Consider the following 22,139-nt stretch of genomic DNA (forward strand, 5'->3'; position numbering starts at 1 on the left):
TATTATTTTTTTCTATTGATAAGATGCAGTTACTCACCTAGAGGGCTACATGAGTTTTATTATACAACCAACTAATGACTTTGCTGAGAGATGAATTAAGACACAGCCCATGACAGAGAATATAGATAGATTTCCAGAAGTAATTTACAGCTTTTTTGTTTATTGGAAGTCAGTGTGTTAGATCAGTGATGTTTTACTTGGAAATGAGATTGTGTCACTGGCTGTTTGTTTTGTCTGGTTAAGGTGGGTGACACGGTTGTAGTTAATATATTAATGATATTAAACTGACTTATTCATGCCGTATTCTCAACTGGATAAGTGAAGATGATAGCTGGTACCTAAAACAAGCCTCATGTTTAATTGTAGACTGGGCTTTGATCAAGGAATCTTTAAGAGTGCAAAGGCAGTCTGCTGTTACTTGTTTGGCATATCTTCATATCTGTTCTTTAAAAGCATTTCATTCCTTTATAGGGAACGTCAAGATGCAGATGGTCAAATGAAAGAGCTTCAAGACCAGCTGGAAGCTGAACAGTATTTCTCAGTATGTTTTCCACTTTATTTTTATGCTAGCTAAAGGCAGCATTAGCCTTTGTTCTTCCTACTCAGCTTTCAGGCTCAACGACCAGTTCACATCTTTGTACAAAATGTCTTTCTCTTTTGTCTCTCTTCAGTCTAGTCTGTAGCCCTGTCACCATTGGTTCCYCTTGATCTCCAAGGAGTGTAAATGAGTTTGTATTAAGGAACACAAGGAGTTGCCCCAGCTTTCGGAGGAAGCCCCAAACTCTGTTTAGAGGGAGGGAGGAAGGAATCRAGCAGCTCATTCCTTCTCTCTCACTCTATAATTTCTGCATGTTTCAGACCTCTTGCATTCAGCATCCAGCTGCATGGAAGAGCCATATTYGCAGAATGATGCATTGTAGCAAAACACGCGCAATTAAAACTCAGAAGGAAATTTTTCTATTTAAGAACTAAACTTTAAAAGACCTCTTGGAAGTTTCTGTTTTCCCCTCAGTTCTGTAGTAGCCTACAATAGAGTAAATAGCTGCTGTATTTATAGATACTATAGATACTATAGATACTAATCGCCAGCGTGTACGGATTAATTTATGACAGTGTACACCAGTCTTGCTACAGGTAAGAGGCCAAAGGACTTGCTTCAGAATTAAAGGAATTTTAGGTTTTTACTAGGGTCTCTGTGTCAAAGGGGAAAATGACTACCTGAAGTTTTTGTTTATCAAGATGTTGCACGTGTCAAAGGAGAGAGGAAGGAAGAATTGAGGTCAGTTGGTGGTTGTGGGTACATCAGAGAGATACATCAAACATAATCTGTCCTAAGATACAATTTATCTTGAAAGTCCTGCACTAAATCCACTTACAGTTGCCTGTCACTTTGCTTGTATTCAGTCGTTTGAATATACAGAGTAATATGACTTTTTCATTTTCTCTAGAGTTCTAGATTTGTATCCCATTTTTCAAAAATCTAAATATCAAATGCTTTTCAAATCTSTTCATTTTTCTATCAAATAATTGTTTTCACTCTGAGGGTGTCTCTTACTGTATAGTTATAAATGTGTATCTAATACATCTATTCRTTCAGAAATACACAAGTTAAAAAGCTGAAAACACACCTCGGAGTGGTGATGATTATTAGTTAAATTTAGAGAAGACTTTGCAAAGTCACGTGTATATGGAATCCACAATTGAAGAACTGCAATGTACTATKTCCAGTACCATTCTTTTTGTGCCTTCATGGTATGATACGGAAATCATTCTTTTTTTCTTTCCTCTTATATAACATGGAAATCATCCTTTTTTCTTTCCTGTTTTAAATTCTAGACTCTTTATAAGACACAAGTTCGAGAACTTAAAGAGGAATGTGAAGAAAAGACCAAACTTTGTAAAGAAATGCAGCAAAAGATACAAGAGTTACAGGATGAGAGGTAGGTTTTGCTAATTTAAATAAAATAAAACTTTAAGATGTATAGTTCTCCTTTAAAAAAAAAAGTTATTTTTCTTTAAAAATAAAACCTACAGTTTTTGGAATTAACCTGTCAATGATTTGCAGGGATTCCTTGGCTGCTCAGCTGGAGATTACTTTGACGAAAGCTGATTCAGAACAACTTGCTCGTTCTATTGCTGAAGAGCAGTACTCTGATTTGGAAAAAGAGAAGATTATGAAAGAGCTGGAGATTAAAGAGATGATGGCAAGGCATAAACAGGAACTCACTGAGAAAGATGCCACCATAGCCTCTGTGAGTAATATGCATTGTGATCTTGGTGGAGGCTTACATGTGCTTCAGTTCTATTTGCAGCTTGAATTATCGACAGGGTGCTTGCRATAAATGCAAATATATTTAACATTTAAAAAAYATGTATTTTGCATGAATGAAATTTWAAAAAATCCTTCTGTCATGCAGTGCTATCATAAGTCAATTGTATTTTGCTCCATAGTTACATATATACTCTTTGTTCTCAGCTGGAGGAAGCAAATAGGACACTAACTAGTGATGTGGCTAATCTTGCTAATGAGAAAGAAGAGCTGAACAACAAACTGAAGGAGGTGCAAGAACGTATGTATTCCCTGAGACAAATTCAGCTTAATTGTTTTTTTTTAAAAAAAAGCCCTTAAATTTTACTATTCTTTTTCGTAAAGAGCTTTCATAGTTTTTTTTTTTGTTTTTCTTATTATCTTGTCACAGAAATTACAAAGCTAAAGGAAGAAGAAGCAAATGTAGGAAATATTAAAGCACAGTTTGAGAAACAGTTGCTGAATGAAAGAACACTGAAAACCCAGGTAAGTAGATGTGTCTAAAGGAATGAAGAGCTAGTATTTGTGAAACAATTTTTAACAGATTACAAAATAGAATTCATATTTTATTGTTACTGTCTTGATTTATATTCCTCCATAAGTTCCATAAAACATTCTATTTCTGATTTTGAACCCAATCTGTTTTTACAACAATAAGCGGCATTTTAATCTGTATATATTTTGATTCTAGCTAATAGAAATTGAAGAAAATATTTGAATGAATAGAAATGTTCTAATTAAATGTTTTCTTAAAGAAAAAAAAAGAAAAAAGTCATTTTCAACTAATACATTTAATTAAATTGGCCTTGTACCACCAGATATGCAGAAGTTTGAGTTTCTGGTTAGATTTTAAAAGTGCATGGTCACAGGGAGGAGATGAGACTTGATGTGTTTGTGATACAACTCTCTGTAATTATTGGTTTGGGACGTTTTTTCCCTCCCTCTTTTTGGAAGGCTGTGAATAAACTGGCTGAGATCATGAATCGGAAGGGTCCGGTCAAACGCGGAGCTGACACTGATGTGCGGCGGAAGGAAAAGGAAAATAGGAAACTGCACATGGAGCTGAAGTCTGAACGAGAGAAGCTCACCCAAATGATGATCAAGTATCAGAAGGAGATCAATGAAATGCAGGCAGTAAGACCCTCTTTAAAAAAATAGTTACTAGTAACATTTCTGTAATTCTCATTGAATGCATACAGGCTACCATATACTGTCTGGATTTGTCTGCATTTTCCATGACTGAAAGAAATTTGCAGGGGGTCTATTAAGACTGGTTACAGAGGCTCCATTATTTTTCACTTATTTGTTCTTTAGTAGGGACAGTGACAAGTCATCTTTTCCTTTGTTCTTACAGCAAATAGCAGAAGAGAGTCAGATACGAATAGAGCTTCAGATGACTCTGGACAGCAAAGACAGCGACATTGAACAGCTTCGCTCCCAGCTGCAGTCGCTGCACATTGGTCTAGACAACAGTAGCATAGGCAGTGGACCCGGAGATGCTGAGGCAGATGATGGCTTCCCTGGTATGTTATTTTTATTAACGTTTCTGCATCAGTCGATTTTACAGTAATTTTGCCATTATTTGTTGTTTTACCATAGAAGCTGAAGTATTGAATTAATCTTCTGGTGTTTCTGTTTTCATCTTTATGTTTTTCTAGCACTTTCTCAATGGTTTGATAGTACTCAATATCCACATGCTAACTAAATGTGTAGCATAATCATACTTCATTCTTTGATTTATCGTAGCTAATTTCTTTTTTTTTTTAAATTTAACGTATTCTGTCTCACATTAAAACTGCTTTCTTTTCATCTTTATTTTGGTGATTAATTATAAATCACTGTCTCAACATGATATATAAATCACTGTCTTACATGATGAAATGTAAAGCTAATACTCTCTTCTTAGGGCTTCTCTTTTGATTTCTTTTCTACTTTTTCCTCCTCTGTGCTTTATGTTTAGTCCATATCACTCAGTCCCACACTATGGAAKCCATGTCTTTCACGTACCAGCATTCTTCCACCTCTGTCAGTATTGCCACTAAGCCTTCCAGTTCTCGCATGCTTCTCGACTCTGATTCTGACTCAGAGGAAGAGTCTTGTTCACAGAGCCCTTCAGACCTTGATAGCACAGGTGACATCCCCGACACCCCTTGGGCTTTGTTCTGGCTGTGTCCTTTTTCTTCGATTTCAAAACTAACACTAATAACGTATTGTTTAAAAAGACAAGCTGACAGGAAGCTATTCCAGCCGAAAGCACTCACTGAAAATTTTGCATGATCTAGTTTCTCTGTGTTCGCTAATACTTGCTGCAATAGTAGGAATGTTTGTAGAACATCATTTTTATTAAAGCATTGGATGAATGATCCTCATGAGCTTGTTTTCAAAGTAATTTTTAATCTAGCATTTGCATCTTTCTGTACAACCTTCAGATACTGGATACTGGAAAAAAAACTCCAAATCTTTGTGTGAAGATTTGTCTCCATCTAGACATATACTACTTGCTCATGGAAGTTCATTCTAGTGTCAGTTCTTTTTTGTTGTTTTTTTTGTTTTGTTTTGTTCAAATTTGAGTCCTGTTTTTTATTCTTAATGGTAAGGCACCAAAATCAAAGGCCCTTCAAAAATGTTCTCTACTTGGCATATGTGATGTATGAAGGCAACTGCAGGATTCATTTTTCCAGATGTGCAAAAAAAGAAAAATGAAATTATGTGGCYGTGGTAAAACAGATCTCTTTTACTAATACTGTATAAATTCTGTATGAGTACACATACTCAGTGTTGAACAAAACTTCTGTTTATTCTTAACATGAGAGATGAGGTTTAAAATTATATTCAAATTTCTATATTTGACTTGAGGTTCCTGAAAAGGTGAACACCTTTCCAGTAAAGTCAAAACTCGCTTTGGAATATTGTCATTACTTCTTCAAAGTGAAGTAAAGATTAATTTCCTCTACTTCTCTACTTTCCTTATTCTGTATTTTTTGTTTTCTTTTGAGGCTTCTGGTAAGAGAATTACTAAGCACATAGATTTTTTTTGTTGTTAGCTGCTGTTGTGGTGTCTGCATGGTTTTGCTTTGTTTTAGAATCAAAATCCTATCTAAATTGTTTCTTCCTGACATAATTGCAATAGTTTGGAGGTAGGAATTTTCCCAGCCCTTATATGTCTATATTATGAAAATTTCAGAATATTTTCATCTTCTTTTTCTGATCTGTTAGTGTTGAATGGACCCGAGAAATGAAAAAATATCTTAATATGCTCTCATGTAGTGTAGTTTCATGGTGTAGTTTTTGAGATTACTGAGGAAAATAGGAAAAAAATTCCTATTTTACTCCTAGAAAAAGCGTATGTTCTTTTTCACCCCATTAATAAGTTCCTACACATGGGAATGATTTTTTCCATGCTTGTTATGCTTGCTACCTCATATCAGGCACACGTAGGGGGAACCATTTGATATGACAACTATAAGGCAAATACGTTATAGAGCTGCTTCATATAATTGGTATATAAGTTAAAATGTGTCATCCAGAGCAGCCTTACAGAGATGGCAACAGAGTGGGAATTCTTTGAGCAGCTATAATTTCTTGCCACACTGTGTTACCTGTGGGAGTGACTCTGCACATGCACATACCCTCCTAGGAGAAATAAGTACTTTTTTCGTGTTATTTTTTAGGGGTTTTTCGCTTGTTTAATTGTTGTCCGTTTTGTGATTTTGTGTTTTTTTCCCCAATTCCAGGGCATTTTTGTGCCCTTTTCACAGGCTGATGTTTGTTAGTAGCAGAGTCGTCAGACTTTTCCACTTGGAGATCCTAGGCAGCAGCAGAGGTTTAATATGAGAGAGATGTGTTGGGGCATTACTCAGCAGTAAAATATTATTGCAATTGAGCAACTCTTATTAAGCCCTAGAGGAAATAAATTCTTTTAAGTGAAACTATGAAAACAAAGTCAAGGATTATGAGAGCCTGTGTGTTACTAAGCACAAGCATAGTCTGATGCAGGTTGGCTTTTGGTAACTRTTTAAATGTGTATGTCCAACAACAGTTGAGCTGTTAACACTGCCTGTAAGTCTAATATAACATGACTATGACATAGTCACGTCAGAAAAAATATTTCAGCTGTGTAAAAGGGTAGTGATTGCAGGCAAGGCCTCAGGATTAGCTAAAAATTACTTATTCTGGAGTAGAAAGCCCAGGAGATTTAGGCAGGTTTAAACAAAAAACGTTACAGAGCAAAACATTCGCAGTATAATATCAAATTTACGAGACTTTTTTCATAGAGTGGATAAACCTGCTTTGTTGATGGTGATAGTTTGCATTGCTTTGGCTTTTTCCAAGAACTGAGTGTTGTGTGTTCAGTACTAATGTCTTCAGAGACGCTGCTCTAAGGGGTCGATAGACCCTTCTAAAGATTAAAAAAAAATAAATTACTAAAGGGAATGTGTGTGCTATGGTTGAAAGCTTGCTCTCCTTTCTCTGGGCCAGCTTTTTTATAATTGCATCTTTTATTACTGATCATGTTCTGGAATACATGATTTAGGTTTATTCTTGAAACTTTAGTGTAATAAACTTTGCAAGACCTTTTAAGTAATGTATTTATGTCTGCATTTTTGCTTTATTATTGATCTTCAGTAATTATTTTAATTATACATGAATCTCAGAATAATATGCAGATATTTATGTTTTTTCATATACATCTATTTTCAGAATCAAGATTGGAAGGCTGGCTGTCGCTCCCTGTACGAAATAACACTAAGAAATTTGGATGGGTTAAAAAGGTAAGGAAAATAATTTTTTAATTTTGTTTCATGTGTAATCTAGATTTTACACTCCAGGATTTTCCATGCTGTTTAATTTTTATTTGATATGTATTATGTCATTACTCAGTGTGTAAAATACTATAGCTATTATCGTTACATCTGAGACTAAGAGGTTAGGACAATTTTAGTGGCTTAAGGCACTTTTATGTCCAGCCAAAGACAAGAAGGGCCACTTGGTAAGCTTCAGTTATTTCTACATTCAGTAAGAAGCATCCCAACAGGATCATGGAGCTGAAAATTAGCACAGTCTGAAAATAGATACCCCTGACAGATTCTTTTTCATTATTCAAAAAATAATGACTAATTATTTGCCTTAAGCAGAACTCACCTAGTTACTGCTTTTCAGTAGCTTCAGTGGTTCTTTATCTGATCAGTAGTGTACATTGTTTCATACTAGTTCCCTTGCTCCTCAGTCAAACTGTTAATTCTGGACAAAATTATTTTAGATAACTAATTATTAGCCTTTTAATTATATTTAAAATATTAAATAATATTAAAGCAAAGCAACATATGTTTTATATAGTAAATATAATACACTAATATAATACAGTATGGTCTGGTGTATCACATACTATCTATGTTAAATAGTATTCAAAATTTTTTGTTTAGATTACAGCTATTCTTACTATGAGTGTAAGTAAAAACTAAATCAGTAACACAGAAATGTAAAATTTTAAGCTTACTCTTCTTTAGACTTGATTGTTACCTCCTCATAGCTGCTTTAATTTACTTAAATGTGAATTAAAATGATAACATTTATTAATTTAACAAGTAATCAGAATTTTGTTTGCAGTGCAGTGAATTTGTTGTCAAACCCTGGACCCGTAATGAAGTACTACCCTGTCTGTTTACCTATTATTTAATAAATTTATATAAAAATATTGCTATGGAAATATTTGACTTCTGTAAATAGTTTAATTAGAATGTGTTCTGTATTCTTTCTCTTAACAGTATGTAATAGTAAGCAGTAAGAAGATTCTGTTCTATGACAGTGAGCAAGATAAAGAGCAGTCCAATCCATACATGGTATTAGATATAGAGTAAGTATCATCACGGGAGACTCCATCTTCTGATTTACAGGTGACTTATGGCAGAAGAGACCTCTTGAGAAAATACATGTGAGAGTAACAGTTTTCTATGGAATTGTATTATTCAAATCATGGTTTTCTGCCAGTGTATGTAGGTCCAAAGCACAACCTGAAATGGGGCACATTTTTATGGTTTACAGAGCTGGGAGCTRATGTGCCCGTTGTGATGCAGACCCACCTGTGTGTCTGCTGTTGAATCAATGTGGTTGGAAAAGACCTCTAAGATCATCAGGTCTGACAGTAAACCCATCACCACCATGCCTGCTAAACCATGTCSCCAAGTGCCCCACAAGCAATGGTGGAGCTKCAGGGTGGTCCTGAGTCCAGCAYAGCTCCGGTGGGACAGAGCAGTAGCCCACACAGAGCGCTGCGCTGAGCTAGACCTACCTCACTCATATGTGGTGCCAAGAACTGTTAAGAAAACTGCAGCTGGGAGACTATAATTTTCAGTGTTTGTATGTTTTCATCTATGACGCTTGTTGAAGGGCTGCACAGTTAATCTAATTTCTTCCTTTAGCAAGTATAGAATGTGGCTGTTCAGAAATTGGAGAGACCTAAGRAGAGGATTGTTTTAGAAAGCTGTCGAAAAACACTGAAGTCATGTCAGCATTTCTGTCAGTTTTTCATAAATCTGATTTGACTCTTAAATACAGTACAGGCTCATAAATGCAGACTCTCGTGACTTGTTTTTGTTTAGGGTTTGGAAGTTGCAAAGGATTTTATAATAAGGCTTTAAAAGTGGTTATAAATTTTTACTGACTAYAAGTTATGTTTAATGGCTCTAAGTCTTTATTCGATACAGTATTTTCCTAGCAATTTAAATTTATCATTTTGGTAACATTAATTTTTATTTTTATTGAAATCATTTCCTCTAGTAAACTCTTCCATGTCCGGCCAGTCACTCAGACTGATGTGTACAGAGCAGATTCCAAGGAAATTCCTAGGATATTTCAGGTATTCAATAATAAATTAATGTTTCTATAGTAACAAACAAGTGATATTTCATACATCATCAGAATACATACATAACTTTATCTACATCATAAAAATATATTCATAACTTTATCTAATAAGGAATTTACTGCCAAATAGTTGAAAAAGAAATTCCTGACAGTGTTATTGCTCAATCTTTCTGATTAGATAATTACACTGAATTTGCATTTGTTGTATATGTTGTATTCTGCTTTGTTTCTAGATTCTCTATGCTAATGAAGGAGAAAGTAAGAAGGAACAAGAATTTCCTGTGGAACCCATGGGAGAAAAGTCAAATTATATTTGTCACAAAGGACATGAGTTTATACCAACTCTGTATCACTTTCCAACAAATTGCGAGGCTTGTATGAAGCCATTGTGGCATATGTTTAAACCTCCCCCTGCTCTAGAATGTCGCCGTTGCCATATCAAGTGTCACAAAGATCACATGGATAAAAAAGAAGAGATTATAGCACCTTGCAAAGGTAAATAGCAGATATTTGAACATGCATGTGCTCAGACTAAATGACTGAATAGGTCAGAGGCTTCTAGTACTGTTCTGATACCAACCAAACGTAAGCAGTTAGGTTTATCTTTTAGGTCTAATATTAGTTTGTAGGTGTCAGAGCCATACTAAGGGTGTCTACAAGGGGACCAGCTGGCTGCTGTGACTTAGTGGCACTTCTCRTGTTGCCAGCATCGCGCAGGGAGGCAGGATAGTTGTAAGGCAGCTCACACTGTTGTGCTGCATTGCTATGTGAAGCAGCAGTGTTAGTGCATGTTATGAAATAGGTGATTTCAGTGAAGTTTACTCCCTTTGATTTAGGTTGCTTAGTTTCTTGTGCTCGCACATACCTGTCTGGCTCTTAGTTGTCTTTAGGGTCTGGCAAATGTATTTGGGAAATGGTGCTAATCATGACAGCAGAAATTGGGTTCACTTTGCATTTTGGCTTGTCTACTAWTTTCTTTTCTTGCATGGATTGTGAGGATATGGTAATGTGGTCACTAATTTTTGATGCATATGTTTAGAATAATACATAAATATTCAAAATATTCAAAAGTACAATAAAATTCATAGTTTTTATTTGAAAATTTCCTTTGACAGTGTACTATGATATTTCAACGGCCAAGAACCTACTACTGTTAGCTAATTCTACAGAAGAGCAGCAAAAATGGGTGAGCCGACTGGTGAAAAAAATACCCAAGAAGCCTCCAGCACCAGACCCCTTTGCTCGATCTTCTCCGAGAACTTCCATGAAGGTACAGCCAAACCAATCCATCAGGCGACCAAGTCGACAGCTTCCTCCAAACAAACCAAGGTGACACAAAAGCTGGTGTTAAGTTGATAATTTTAAACATTTTACTACCAATAGTGTGTTATGTGTTGATATGGACAGTTAACCCTAGTGGCTGTGATTCCTAATTAACCTGTGGAGAGAATTAGAGGCCTCCAAAAAGCAATCTAGAAAGACTTACAGATAGCTCGAAATGACTTTGCCTTTTGTTTCTTACTGATTAGTTCTGAGGAATGTGTCTGAATCTCTCTCTCTAAAGCTTAGACACATGAGTCAGGACTTGTGTGTTAAATTGAAATTCATCTAACCAAGTAAATATATTTGCATCCAATTCCCTTTATAGTTGATACATGGAAAGAGCCATTTTTAGGGTTCAGCTGAGGCCATCCTGATGCAGAAAAGAAGCATACAGAGCTTTCTTGGGCACCTACAGTGAACAGTTGTGCCATATCCGTAGAAGTGATGATATACTGCAGTTAGGGCCTATGGAACTATACTACTAGAGTTTGCATACAACCAAATCCTTTAAGGGAACAATTAAGGTTGTAAGGCTAATTCTGTGTCATTTTASTCCCCAGGTGTTGAGTACATAGGAGAAGTTGGGTCTGTCAGAGTTTTGTTTGGTGTCGTATTTCACCAGCAATGCCCAGCTTAGCAAAGGCTTAAAATACTCTCCAAAAAGATAATTTGGAAGTGGCTAGATAGCATTAGTCTTGTTTGTGTGGCCAGACTGCCACTAATATCCGAGCTGTCTGGTTTAAAACTAGGTTGGATAAATCACTGTAGTTAAAACGGTGAATGCAGGGTAAACATGATCTATTTTACAATTAATGTTGTTGGTATCAGAAAGCAGCCTTATTTAAATGTGTAGAACTGGATAGTTAGAGGACTCAAAGTACCTTCACTTCTAATTTATAGACGTTCTAATTTGCTGTGATTCAGAGGCTTTTAAAAGGGTATGGTCTGATGATCTGCATTTTACATGATTAGATTTTTCCCTTAATGCAAACAGCTTTTTTAATTAACAATTTTAGGGACTTATTAAAGGGATTTTAAAAGTCAAACCAGTCAAAATAACAGTAATTGGATTAAAGTATTTCTCTTATTATTTGATATATAAAAGGTATATGATAAATTGATTGTTCCACAGCTACTTTTAGGTGATCAGAAAGAAATTTTTTCATTTTGTGCTCTTCTTTCATCTTCATGACAATTTTAACAAAATGTTTTTATAACATAGTATTTGTAGTAATATTAACTCTTGCAAATTCTTTTAGTTGTGATCCTCCTCCCCTTCGAATCATTCTTCACTGATTTTTTTTATCTGTATGTTTATCCTTTGCAACAGTAAGTAATAGGGACCGTGTCTCACTCAGCTGTGCATGCTTACAATATTAACTATGAAAATTCACAAAAAAAATTCCTAAATGAAAATATTTTGGAATTTATTTGTACATCAATTCAGTAACTCACTTTTCAATGGACGAATGACTGGTGCATGTTAAAAGTTTTTCTAAATTTTGGATTTCGTATATTGCTTGTGTGTTGATATGTGTCAGTTTTTCTCAGTGCCCTACTTCTAGGTGAATTTTAAAACACCTAGAACTAGGCTTCTTGCAACCAAAGGTAATTGCRTAATTTCTCAATTTAACTCTTCCAGTGGAATTTTGCCAAGAATAAATAGGAACAGGTTATTGCAGTGAGGTACATCTGAAATTTCATGCGAGTGGGAAAAGGAGGAGGAGGAGGAATACTTCTGCACACAATTATTCTTGCTGTAAAACCTTCCAAGTATCTGCTAAAGAAAACTGAATGTGTAACAGCTTTGGTAGTTAGAGATGGAAAATGCAGTTCTGTCAGGCTGTCACACCTATCTCCTTGCTCATGCATGTGTGTCAAACCAATTACGGATTTAAACATTTTTAATTACAAAGCACGTGGCTTTAAATCACTGTAATTATTCTGACCAGTTGTCCTGGTGATAGACTGGTGCTTTATGGTTTCATTTAATGTCTTGGTGCCGCAGCCCGCCATTCAGGGTAGTTCACTGTCTGCTGTGGCCTTCCCTAGGAGTGAGGACCTAGTTGCTGTTGGACGGGGGCATGTTCTGCCGTGACCTTCCTTGGGAACGAGGGCCTAGCTGCTGCTGGACAGGGGCACTTTCTGCTGTCACCTTCCTCAGCAGTGAGATCCTAGATGCTGTTGGATGGGGACACTTTCTGCTGTCACTTTCCTCAGGAGTGAGGGCCTAGTGCTGCAGGACGTGGGGGCTGCCCGGCCGGGGGGCAGCTCTGCAGGGAAGGCCGCGGCTCCGGCGGTGCCAGGCCTGCTCGTTGGGGTGTGTGGGCAGCACGGCAGGAACCCAGCGCTGCAGGAGCAGGGCCCAGGTCCAGCACGTCCCCCTCTACTCAGCACTGGGGACACTGCGGGGAGATGCGGTGTGTGGTTTTGTCGGGACACGGCCCATAGCAACCCATACCTTGGAGTTCATGGAATCAGAACGGTTGGAAAAGACCGTCAGGATCCTCAAGTCCAACCAAAGCCCTTCAACACCCTCCCGGCTGAACCACGTCCCTGAGGGCCTCATCTACATGTTTTTTGAATGCTGCCAGGGACGGGGCCTGCACCGCTTCCCTGGCAGCCTGTGCCAAGGCTTGACCACTCTTTCCACGTACACATTCTTCCTAATGTCCAACCTGAACTTCCCSTAGTGCRACCTGAGGCCATTTCCTCCTGTCCCATCAGTAGTTGTTTTGGGGAAGAGACTGACCCCTGTYTCACTGCAGCCTCCATTCAGGTACCTGTAGAGGAGYGTTACAGTGTTCATAGTGACCTCGCTTAATCCTGTCTCTGCTGAGAATTCCATGTAGTGATAGTTTCTTTTCATGGCTCTTGTGCTTCATGAGAATCCAGAAAAGAGAAGCAGTTTTTGATACAGACCGTGCAATTTCTAGTAATCCATTCAGGTGCATAGTGCAAAAAGAATAATTCACCAATTTTTAAAAATCAATTTAAATTTATTTTAAAAATTAATGAGCCCTGTACTTGTAATAGTAATTGCAATTTAATAATAAATTAATATGGAATCTTTTTAGGGATATATTCATTTTAAAAATATATAAATCCTTCAGAACTAGAAAACCCAATAAAAACTGAAATCTGCTGTCTTAATGTATGTGATTAATTATTTTAAACTCTACGTCATAKTATTTGAAATATATTATGTGCTTTCTTTAGAGTTCATTTTCTCTTTCTATCTCATGCATTTGGTATATAACCCTCATCTAAAATCATGGAGCTGGCTGGATTGGGCTTCGTTTCTTTAGCAATAGGTATTGTGAAGCTAGTGCACAATATTTGTCTAGTATCCTTCTATAATCAGCACAAAAAAAAAAAAAAAGAAAAAAAGAGGCTGTCATCACTAAACAAGACAGTAATTCATCCCAATCCAAAATAAATGTCTACAATAGGTGAAATGACTAATTTGCTGAACAAGTTCCTTCCTTTTTCCAGTCTGTCAGTACTGACCATGGAAGGAGCATAGACATTGACTCCTAGAGAGCATGTTGATATATATCCCCTTTTGACATTGCATAACTTTAAATAAGGAGTTACAGAATAAATACTAAAATCCCATTGTGTTTGTAAATTCAAATGACTTTTTGATTGGTTTTGTTAATTAAATTTATGTCATTTTATTGGAAAGATTGTTAGTCCTTCATTATTGTCTGCAAAGGAATGGTACATGAACATCACTGTACCACAGTCCACAAAAGCAGCAGCAAAACAGAACTCTTGTTAGTTTTATGAAAGATTGCTCTCTTCTACTGAAATTTGGAGAAAATAATCAATATGGTAAACATTTTAGGGAATTTAGTGATTTGCAAGTATGTGTCCAATGGATGAAATGTTACTGGCTTGCATGAGCACTAACTTAGTCTTTGCACTCCATGTTAAGCAAAGGAAGAAACTGTTCTTCCTAAGACAAGTCTTTTATTTTAAAAGTTTTAGTGATATGTGGCATTTAGAAGTCATTCGTAGAAGTGTGTTGCATATTAAATATCAAACCCTCCTGTTGCAGATTACTTGATCTGGCATTTAAAGACTGGGATTGGTCATTTGATGATGTTGATGATATTGATGGTGATGATGATGATGATGATGATGACGATGTTTTTGATTTCTGAAGAAGTAAAAGGGGTAAATCTGAATAGCGAGGAATGGATTGGTTTGCCTTTGAATACAGCATGCTGTGTTGGATTTTGTTTCTCAAAGCAGAGAGAATACAAGATCTCATTTTAATACTTTACACACAMAAAAAATGAGATTCTGCTTGTGGTGAAGATGAAGTTTTAGAAGAGTCATTTTCATTAAAAAGTTTCGCTTTTTTGGTGTTTTTAAATTTTGTATCTTTTTCAAAATTCATGTCTGCCTGCCCAAGAAACAAGTAGGTGGTGCTCATCTGAAGTGATAATATTGCTAACCCATGCAAATTATTTTGCAGTCTAAATGAGACATTGTAACTTGTAGATACCTACTTGAAATACAATTGGTGTTTGCACTTACCTTTTTTAACGCTTTTAACATAAACCGACTTGCCTGTGGCTAGCAGACATGAAATCCCCGGAGTGGTGCCGCTTGCTGTCCTGATGTCATGAAGTGGCCTCCTCTTGGCTTTCCCTGTGTCATGAAGTGGCCTCCTCTTGGCTTTCCCTGTGTCATGAAGTGGCCTCCTCTTGGCTTTCCCATGCCGTGCTCTGCTTCCTGGGGACCTGCCTCTGCCTTTGAGAGCAGCAGAGAGCAGAGCAGCTCTGCAGCTGCCGCCTCACGGGTTCCTTCACTGCTGTGACAAAGACAGAGCTGTAGCATCAACCTGGCCCTCAGCTAACTTAAAATTGCAGTGTGAAAATAGTTAGAGCTGTTTCTCAGTGTTTCGTCTTTTTGTGTTGTGCTTAAAGTTGATTAAATATGTTTGGAGTGCAAAAAAACCCACCCTGATTGCTAATCCCTGACCTGCCTTTGAATTGTTTTAATAGTAGTGAGGTGTGTCTGCTTCGTAACAGATTGGGCGACGAGAGCAGTGCTGGGGCTCAACAGTGCACTCAATTACATGGAGATACTGGCTCACATGGAATGTTTGTGGCTTAATATTTACAGTAATGAGCTTTACCTTAATTAAATATACTGCATTTTTAGGTATTGCAAGTATATAAATTAATAATTTTTGGAGGTAAATATAATATTGTGTATATTGTGCTCTACCCCCTTGTATGTTACAAGAGGATTTAGTTGATTTAGCATTGTAACACATAAGAATGTAGTATATTTAAATACCTTAATGCTGAGGAATTCTGTCTTTACAAAGAATGCAGAAGAATCTATTTTAAATAAAGATTTGAAGTCTTTTTTTTTTTTTTTAAGAACTTTATTGCATTTACTGACCAAACTTCCTGCTTCTTTTTCAGCTAACTGCTTTCCGTGAATGCAGACACAAGTCAAGGTGATAATTTTCTTCCCATTAAAGCAAGACTGAAACATATCCCAAAATATATTAAAAATATATATTTTCCTGAGAGATTGTGCTATATATATCAGAGGTTTACATTTTTTGCTGCAATATAAATTACTAATCTCTGAGGGTTTTCCTGTATTCCCTTGAGTGACTGATCAAGTGAGGAGTGGTTGGTAAATAGTAAAAGGATATGTTAGGTAACCTTTGAAACTCTGTTCCACAAAAGCTTTCTTGGCAAGACACACACACTACATTTCACAAAAGGATTGAGAGGAATGAATATTTAAACTGAAGAAACTGACTTTTCAGCTTTCCTAAAGATGCCACCAGCATGTCTGCAGGAAGAACAGGAGAAAGATCCACCCTAGTGATATAGACTGCATCTGTAAGAAGTGACCATTATACTGTGTATATATATTGTACTGTAATACTGCAAGAGGGTTTTAAAAATCTTTCCACTTTATTTTTTTATGCTTATTAATCAGATACCATTACTTATTGCAGTTGCAACTATGCACTTGTATAAAGCCATAATGTTGAAGTTTATATCATTCATACCTGTCTATCAAAGGCTGCATGTCAGTGTTCAGCAGCGAGTATAAGGTTGAAGTTGATTCTGGTTTCAGCTACTTCATCATGGGCAGTCCTGTTTTACCTAATTGCCTTAATTTAATTTTTTTTCAAGTTTTTGCCCATTCTCTGTATTAGGGAAAAAGAAGGTTTACCAGCTCTTAGGATGCAATTTTGCTTTGTGGCAGAAAAAATAGTGCACTATTTTTACACCTAGTAAGTATATCCATGTCAGCCTATTTTGAATGTATATTGACTGGTTTTGAGGGTGGAAAAATGTTGGTTACAGAAACAATGTCTGATAATATTGGAATTACTAGACCATCTGCTTGTACATGTAACTGCTCATCCACCCCTTTGCAAACCTCAATATTAGTTATTGACTTGTATTAACCCTCATTAAGTGCTATGAAACTTCATTTTGCCTTGTTTTTTTGCATACTCTCCTAGATGTGTTTTTATTTCTGGAAAAACAAAAAAGAATCTGTGACTATTTTTACATTTCACAACTCGATATCCATGGACTGACACAAACGTTAAAGAAAAACATACTGTAGATGTACTTTAAAATTTTAAATCTGGTTCTCTAGCACATAGCTGTAGGCATAGGTAAATATTTCACTAGTGTGTTTTGAGAACTGATAGCTGGGAAGAAAGGGCCTCAGAGGCACTTAATCTGACTTTGTGTTTTTTTACTTGGAGTTGTACAAAAGATAATTTATGTGGGCTCATTCATGATGTATTCATAATTATCCCAGAAGATGCATGTTTTATACAACTACAGTATGCTATGTAAAACATATTGACAGTAAAAAAAAAAAAAAAGTAGTCTCCTATTTGGTCTCTTTTATATATATATATGTATTTATATATATATATAAAATATATTGTGTGGGAGTGCAGTAATTTAAAATATGATCTAACACTTCAATGAAGGAGGACATTTCACTTTAAAATTTTGTTTGTTTTGTTTTTGTTTTTTAAAGAGTGCTGAAATGTTTGGAAGGATAGGACCATGATTTATTTAACACTATCATGAAAGGTGGACTTGGAAACACTGAAATACTGAAAATGAATAAATATATTTACATTTTGTAACCTCTACTACAGTTCAATTTAACAGAGCCAGAATGTATTCAGTCTTCTATTTATGCACTCACAAAGTACAATGTCAAAATTTGTGAGTTCTTAAATTCAAAACTAAAACTTTGCATATCGTTTCTGTTAAGGTATTGTAACCCAACGCACAGCTAGAGTGTTTTGCCCTGCTTGTTTTGATTTACAGAAATACGGTATATTTTTAGGTAATGCAGATTTGCATAGAGTACAACATTAAAAATGTATGCAGTAAAACTGTTTCCATTCACTGAATGCATAAATATTTTATATATAAAATTTTGTTACATTGTGGGAAGTTCTATCCTTTTCAGAATTGGAGAATATTATATATATATTTTTAAATAAACTATTTGAGTAAGGTAAAATAGTTCCTGAACTTGACAGGCTGGTAATTAATTGAAATACTTAAATATATAGGTAACTACTGCAGCAGATGTGGGAGATGCAAAGGTTGCTTTAAACAAATGCTGTGTGAGGAGGGAGGTGGCAGGTGGGCAGGCTCCAGTGGAGCTGCCCTAGCAGAACATCAGGTGCTGGGGCCGGGGCTGTTGCACTTCCTCCACTTGACTTGTCCTGATTTACTGTGAATCCCTGGGGTCCCAACCAAGCCTGACGTTTTGGGAAGTGTGCTGTTGTGTGCACTAGCCACAGTTTATGCATTTATATGTATATATACAAGGACTTAATAGTTATACACACAGCAGGCTGTGGTTTAGAAACCACTAGAGAAGATGCAGGCTGGAAGTGAGCTCGGGAGATCCTCTGGAGCAGCCTCTGCCTCGTAGCAGGACCAGTGTGCAGTGGGTTTGCTCAAGGCCTTCTCTGTTGGAGTTTTCAGTTCCTCTAAGGATGGAAGCAACCTAGCTTTCCTCAAAATGAACCAGCTTGCCCCAAAATGAGTGAGCAGTGTCGGCCCTGTTGAGCTGTGCTGTGGAGGTAGTTTGGTCAATGGTAGGATGCACATGGACCTTCTTTTGTACCCAGAACCCAAAAGGGACAGCTGCCCTTCTGCTCTTCTCCCTGGTCATTCTGCCAAAGACAGAGCTGCTCTCCGCCGAGCTGTGGACTGCAGCAAACTCTTCTTAAGTGTAAAACCTCTTAAGTTTTAAGGGAAGGGGGGATTCTTGGACTAAGGAATAGTTGTCTTGAGGTCACTGAGGTTTAAACTTGTATTTTGCAGTAGATCATTCCCAGAAAAAATAGATTTTCTCATGGCCTGAATGCATCGATAGAATTTTTTTCYTTGCACATGCTTTTGCTTCACAAGAGTACAAGGACAGTGGAGACAAGCTACAGATTAACTCCTTGGAAAAAAAATCCAGGGGCCAAACATGCAGCCAGAAGGTCAGGACACTTCTGGGAAGGAACATCTTGGTCCCCATCCAGTGCTCACCCGCAGTGAAATAGGACCCCCCAAAATAAGTTATCTATGTCAGTTGTCCCAAAGACCTTTCCTGAAAGGAGATTTCCACGTCCATCCCATTTGCGTGCTGTCAATTCCTGACCCCAGCCGTAGCTCCCGAAGCTGCCCCTGTGCTAATGCCGGGACTCCCATTCCAGGTGTGTCCTACAGGGAACGGGCTGTTATTTTGCGTCTTGGAAAGGCTGGTGCTGTAACTCAAGTGTGGTGTGAGCAGCAGCAGCACCTCACCTCGGGGAGCAGACACTCCGAGGAGGCCCTGGAACCTCCGCAGTCGCTGTAGAACGTCACCAAGTTCCACCTCAAGCGTTGGCACCTCTTGACACMTCCACTGAAGACACCGAGGCCCTTGGGTCATGCAGCTGCCCCAGCAGGGCCCGCAGAGCTGCTGCTACTGCAGGTGCCTCACGTTCTGTAGTGTTAATGTCAAGCAATAATTAGAATTCTGAACCTTTATATACTCTTGCAGAGTATACTCTGCAATGTACTGACTTTCCATATAGCTCCAAGCTCCTTGGGCAGGGTTGTCATCCTGTCACCCATCTATACTCATGTTTTTGGAGGTTGATTCTGTAAAAAGGGGGGACTTCTATGAAGACAGACTTAAGGGCTCTTAAGTCGAATGTTCTAATACATTCTTCTGGTTTTAAGATCAAACATGATAATAGGCTATAGTCCAGTCCAGAGAATGGAGTATTTCCATCTCCTCCTCCTTTCTGGTAAAAGTGACAAGTTTCCTTGGTATCTATGTTAGAATAGAGATTCAGTTGCTTTTTTAGCAGATTACTGTCAATCTGCAGAGCAGTTTGTGGACTAACATATGTGCCCGTGCTGCACTTAAAACTGAAAACATTGTTCATATTTTTTATTTGCGTTACTCTAAGTTTACTTCAACAAGAAACATACATTAACTTCAGACYTGCTCCATCAACTTTTTCATGGAGATCCAAGGGAAAAGTTCCTTCCCATTTGCATGTGGGATACTTCAAAGCAGTAGGCAAAATCCCATGATCATGAAGCACTGATAATCCCCTAAGTGCTTTACAGTATAATCGTTAAAGTTTCTTGTTGGAGTAACCTTAGAGTAGAAAATTATGTTCTTGGACATTCTTGTCAAAGAAATGAGGCAACTCCATTGAGTTATGTGTGGGAGAAAAGAAAAACTGTATCTAAATGCACCTAGTCCATTACTCTCYAGAAGTTACTTCAGTGAATGATGGAGCTTTCCAGAAAATCATCAAAACAGCACTCAGTAGAAAGGACCTGGGGCAGCGGCTCTGTCATGTGTGAGTGTAGGTAGTCACTTCTGCAGCCTTCAAAGAACCCTGGAAAGATCCCTGGTGGGCTGGTGAGAAAGGTCCCAGCMCTTGCGTGTCCTGGTAGCCCTCCATAGGCGTCCTGGAGCAGGGGGCTGGGCTGTTTCCACAGCCAAGGCAGCTCCYTTGTTTGACAGCTCCCTCGTTTCACCCCATTTGGAGGTCTAAGCCTTGAGCATTTGTCGAGAGGTGTGAACCAACCTGCAGATACGGTCCCATGTTACATCCCAGCGTCTCTTCTCAAGTTGTCCAACTCATCTTGCCACCCTTATCACCCTTCCTATCTCCTTGGCCATGTTCTRCCCGGTTTGCTGTTGCAGCGGCTGGTGAGCGCCCGCCGCACTGTGGTGGCAGAGGGCTCCATGGGCATCGCTGCAGAAAACCCTGGCAGATAAACCAGAGGTGGTCTGTTTGGAGCAGGAGGCTCAGTGTGGCAGCTGACGTGATGTTACTGCCACAATCTGCCCCCTTCTTCGGCTCTCAGGCCTTGCGTGGCCTGTCCAGCTGTGTCTGCGTAGGCCGAGGCACATGAGGCCTGTGCGACCGCTGCCCACCCCCCTTCTTCCCCTTGGGCTTGTCCCCGGCTYACAAGCCAAGCACTAAAACTAAAACTGGAACAGCTGATTTGGTGGAWGCTTTTGGAGTCTTTCCTGCAAGTATCTAAGATATTAAATAACTATCACAACTCTGAAAGGGCCACAAATGAGAAGCGCCACTGCCTGAACACGCCTTCACATTTATGGGTCTGTTTCTCATGGAATCTTGCAGCCATGTCCTGGTGTGACTGCACCTTCAAAACTCACCTGTGCTTGGTGGATCACGTGGCTCCATCACCTCTGTGACACCCCGGGTCCAGCTGAGATTCACACAGACTTCAGTCACTGCCGGGATGTCACTTGTCCCCGCTGGAGCGGTGCAGGAGGGAGCTCCCCTCTGTGCTCCTGCACCRTTCGGAGCTACAGCGAGGACAGTTCCTTACTGGGCTGCCGACCATACACAAGGACCTTAAAGCAAGCACCACCATCGTGGACATAGGAAGATACTCTGAAGCTCAGGGGAACCATGAGGACTGTAATTTTGGGGGAGGACTTTGCATTTTGGGGAAAAACAAGATCTCTCAAGATCAGCCATCATCTTGAAGGCCAGCTCCATGCAATGCCCGTACAAGCAGTTGCTCAAAGGTGAAARAGATAATAATTTCTTCACAGTAGTGGGAATCATTTCCATGAGCTCTATTCCTGCTTCAGGGGAGCTCTGGCTCTAATTTACAGGGCAGAGCTGTGTAAATCGATTTAGAGGGCAGGCGCGGTGGGGCACAGGAAGCGTTTCCTGAGGCGAGTTCTCCCATTTGGGCTTTTTGCGGAGCAGGAGACAGGTGAGGCCTCAGTGCAGCGGATGGAAGGCTCCATGCTCAAAGCTGCAAGGTGTCTGTGCACCCCAGAGTGCTAATACACACAGGCTCGCAATTACAGTGCCATGGTTAATGATATCCATAGCGTGGGGCCATGTTACCACTCAGAGCTTGCTTTTCTTGTCACGTTGCTTTGATTTAGTTTCAGGCATGCTTGTCAGATTTAACAAGATCAGACATCCTGCCTAAGCTGTTTTCCTGTGACCAGGTAATAGGTAGAAGTTGATTGTTTGGATGACTGACACAGTTTGAAAGAGATCAACAATGGAGGAAAAAGGAGAGGAGAGGAGAGGAGAGGAGAGGAGAGGAGAGGA

The 22,139-nt window shown here is 38.4% G+C and overlaps 1 protein-coding gene across 3 annotated transcripts in view; it reads left to right on the forward strand.

The window, feature by feature from the left end:
* Positions 1 to 17,681, forward strand: part of ROCK2 (Rho associated coiled-coil containing protein kinase 2) — an 84,007-nt gene extending 66,326 nt beyond the window's left edge. For 2 of the 3 annotated variants that reach the window (XM_026037037.1, XM_026037038.1), the window contains 13 exons: positions 472 to 541; positions 1,837 to 1,940; positions 2,066 to 2,252; positions 2,477 to 2,570; positions 2,700 to 2,794; positions 3,263 to 3,442; positions 3,663 to 3,831; positions 7,010 to 7,080; positions 8,074 to 8,162; positions 9,086 to 9,164; positions 9,406 to 9,667; positions 10,288 to 10,501; positions 15,943 to 17,681. In XM_026037037.1, coding sequence (XP_025892822.1) covers positions 472 to 541; positions 1,837 to 1,940; positions 2,066 to 2,252; positions 2,477 to 2,570; positions 2,700 to 2,794; positions 3,263 to 3,442; positions 3,663 to 3,831; positions 7,010 to 7,080; positions 8,074 to 8,162; positions 9,086 to 9,164; positions 9,406 to 9,667; positions 10,288 to 10,501; positions 15,943 to 15,946 — 1,618 coding nt within the window. In that variant the 3' untranslated portion in view covers positions 15,947 to 17,681. Of the gene's footprint in view, positions 1 to 471; positions 542 to 1,836; positions 1,941 to 2,065; positions 2,253 to 2,476; positions 2,571 to 2,699; positions 2,795 to 3,262; positions 3,443 to 3,662; positions 3,832 to 7,009; positions 7,081 to 8,073; positions 8,163 to 9,085; positions 9,165 to 9,405; positions 9,668 to 10,287; positions 10,502 to 14,558; positions 14,767 to 15,942 lie in introns of those variants that run through there. The other variant, XM_026037039.1, reaches the window with a different exon arrangement.
* Positions 17,682 to 22,139: the final 4,458 nt, after the last annotated feature.

The sequence above is a fragment of the Nothoprocta perdicaria genome, unplaced genomic scaffold, assembly GCF_003342845.1.
Source record: "Nothoprocta perdicaria isolate Ctin4 unplaced genomic scaffold, notPer1 scaffold_19, whole genome shotgun sequence".
In the NCBI taxonomy this organism is placed as follows: domain Eukaryota; kingdom Metazoa; phylum Chordata; class Aves; order Tinamiformes; family Tinamidae; genus Nothoprocta; species Nothoprocta perdicaria.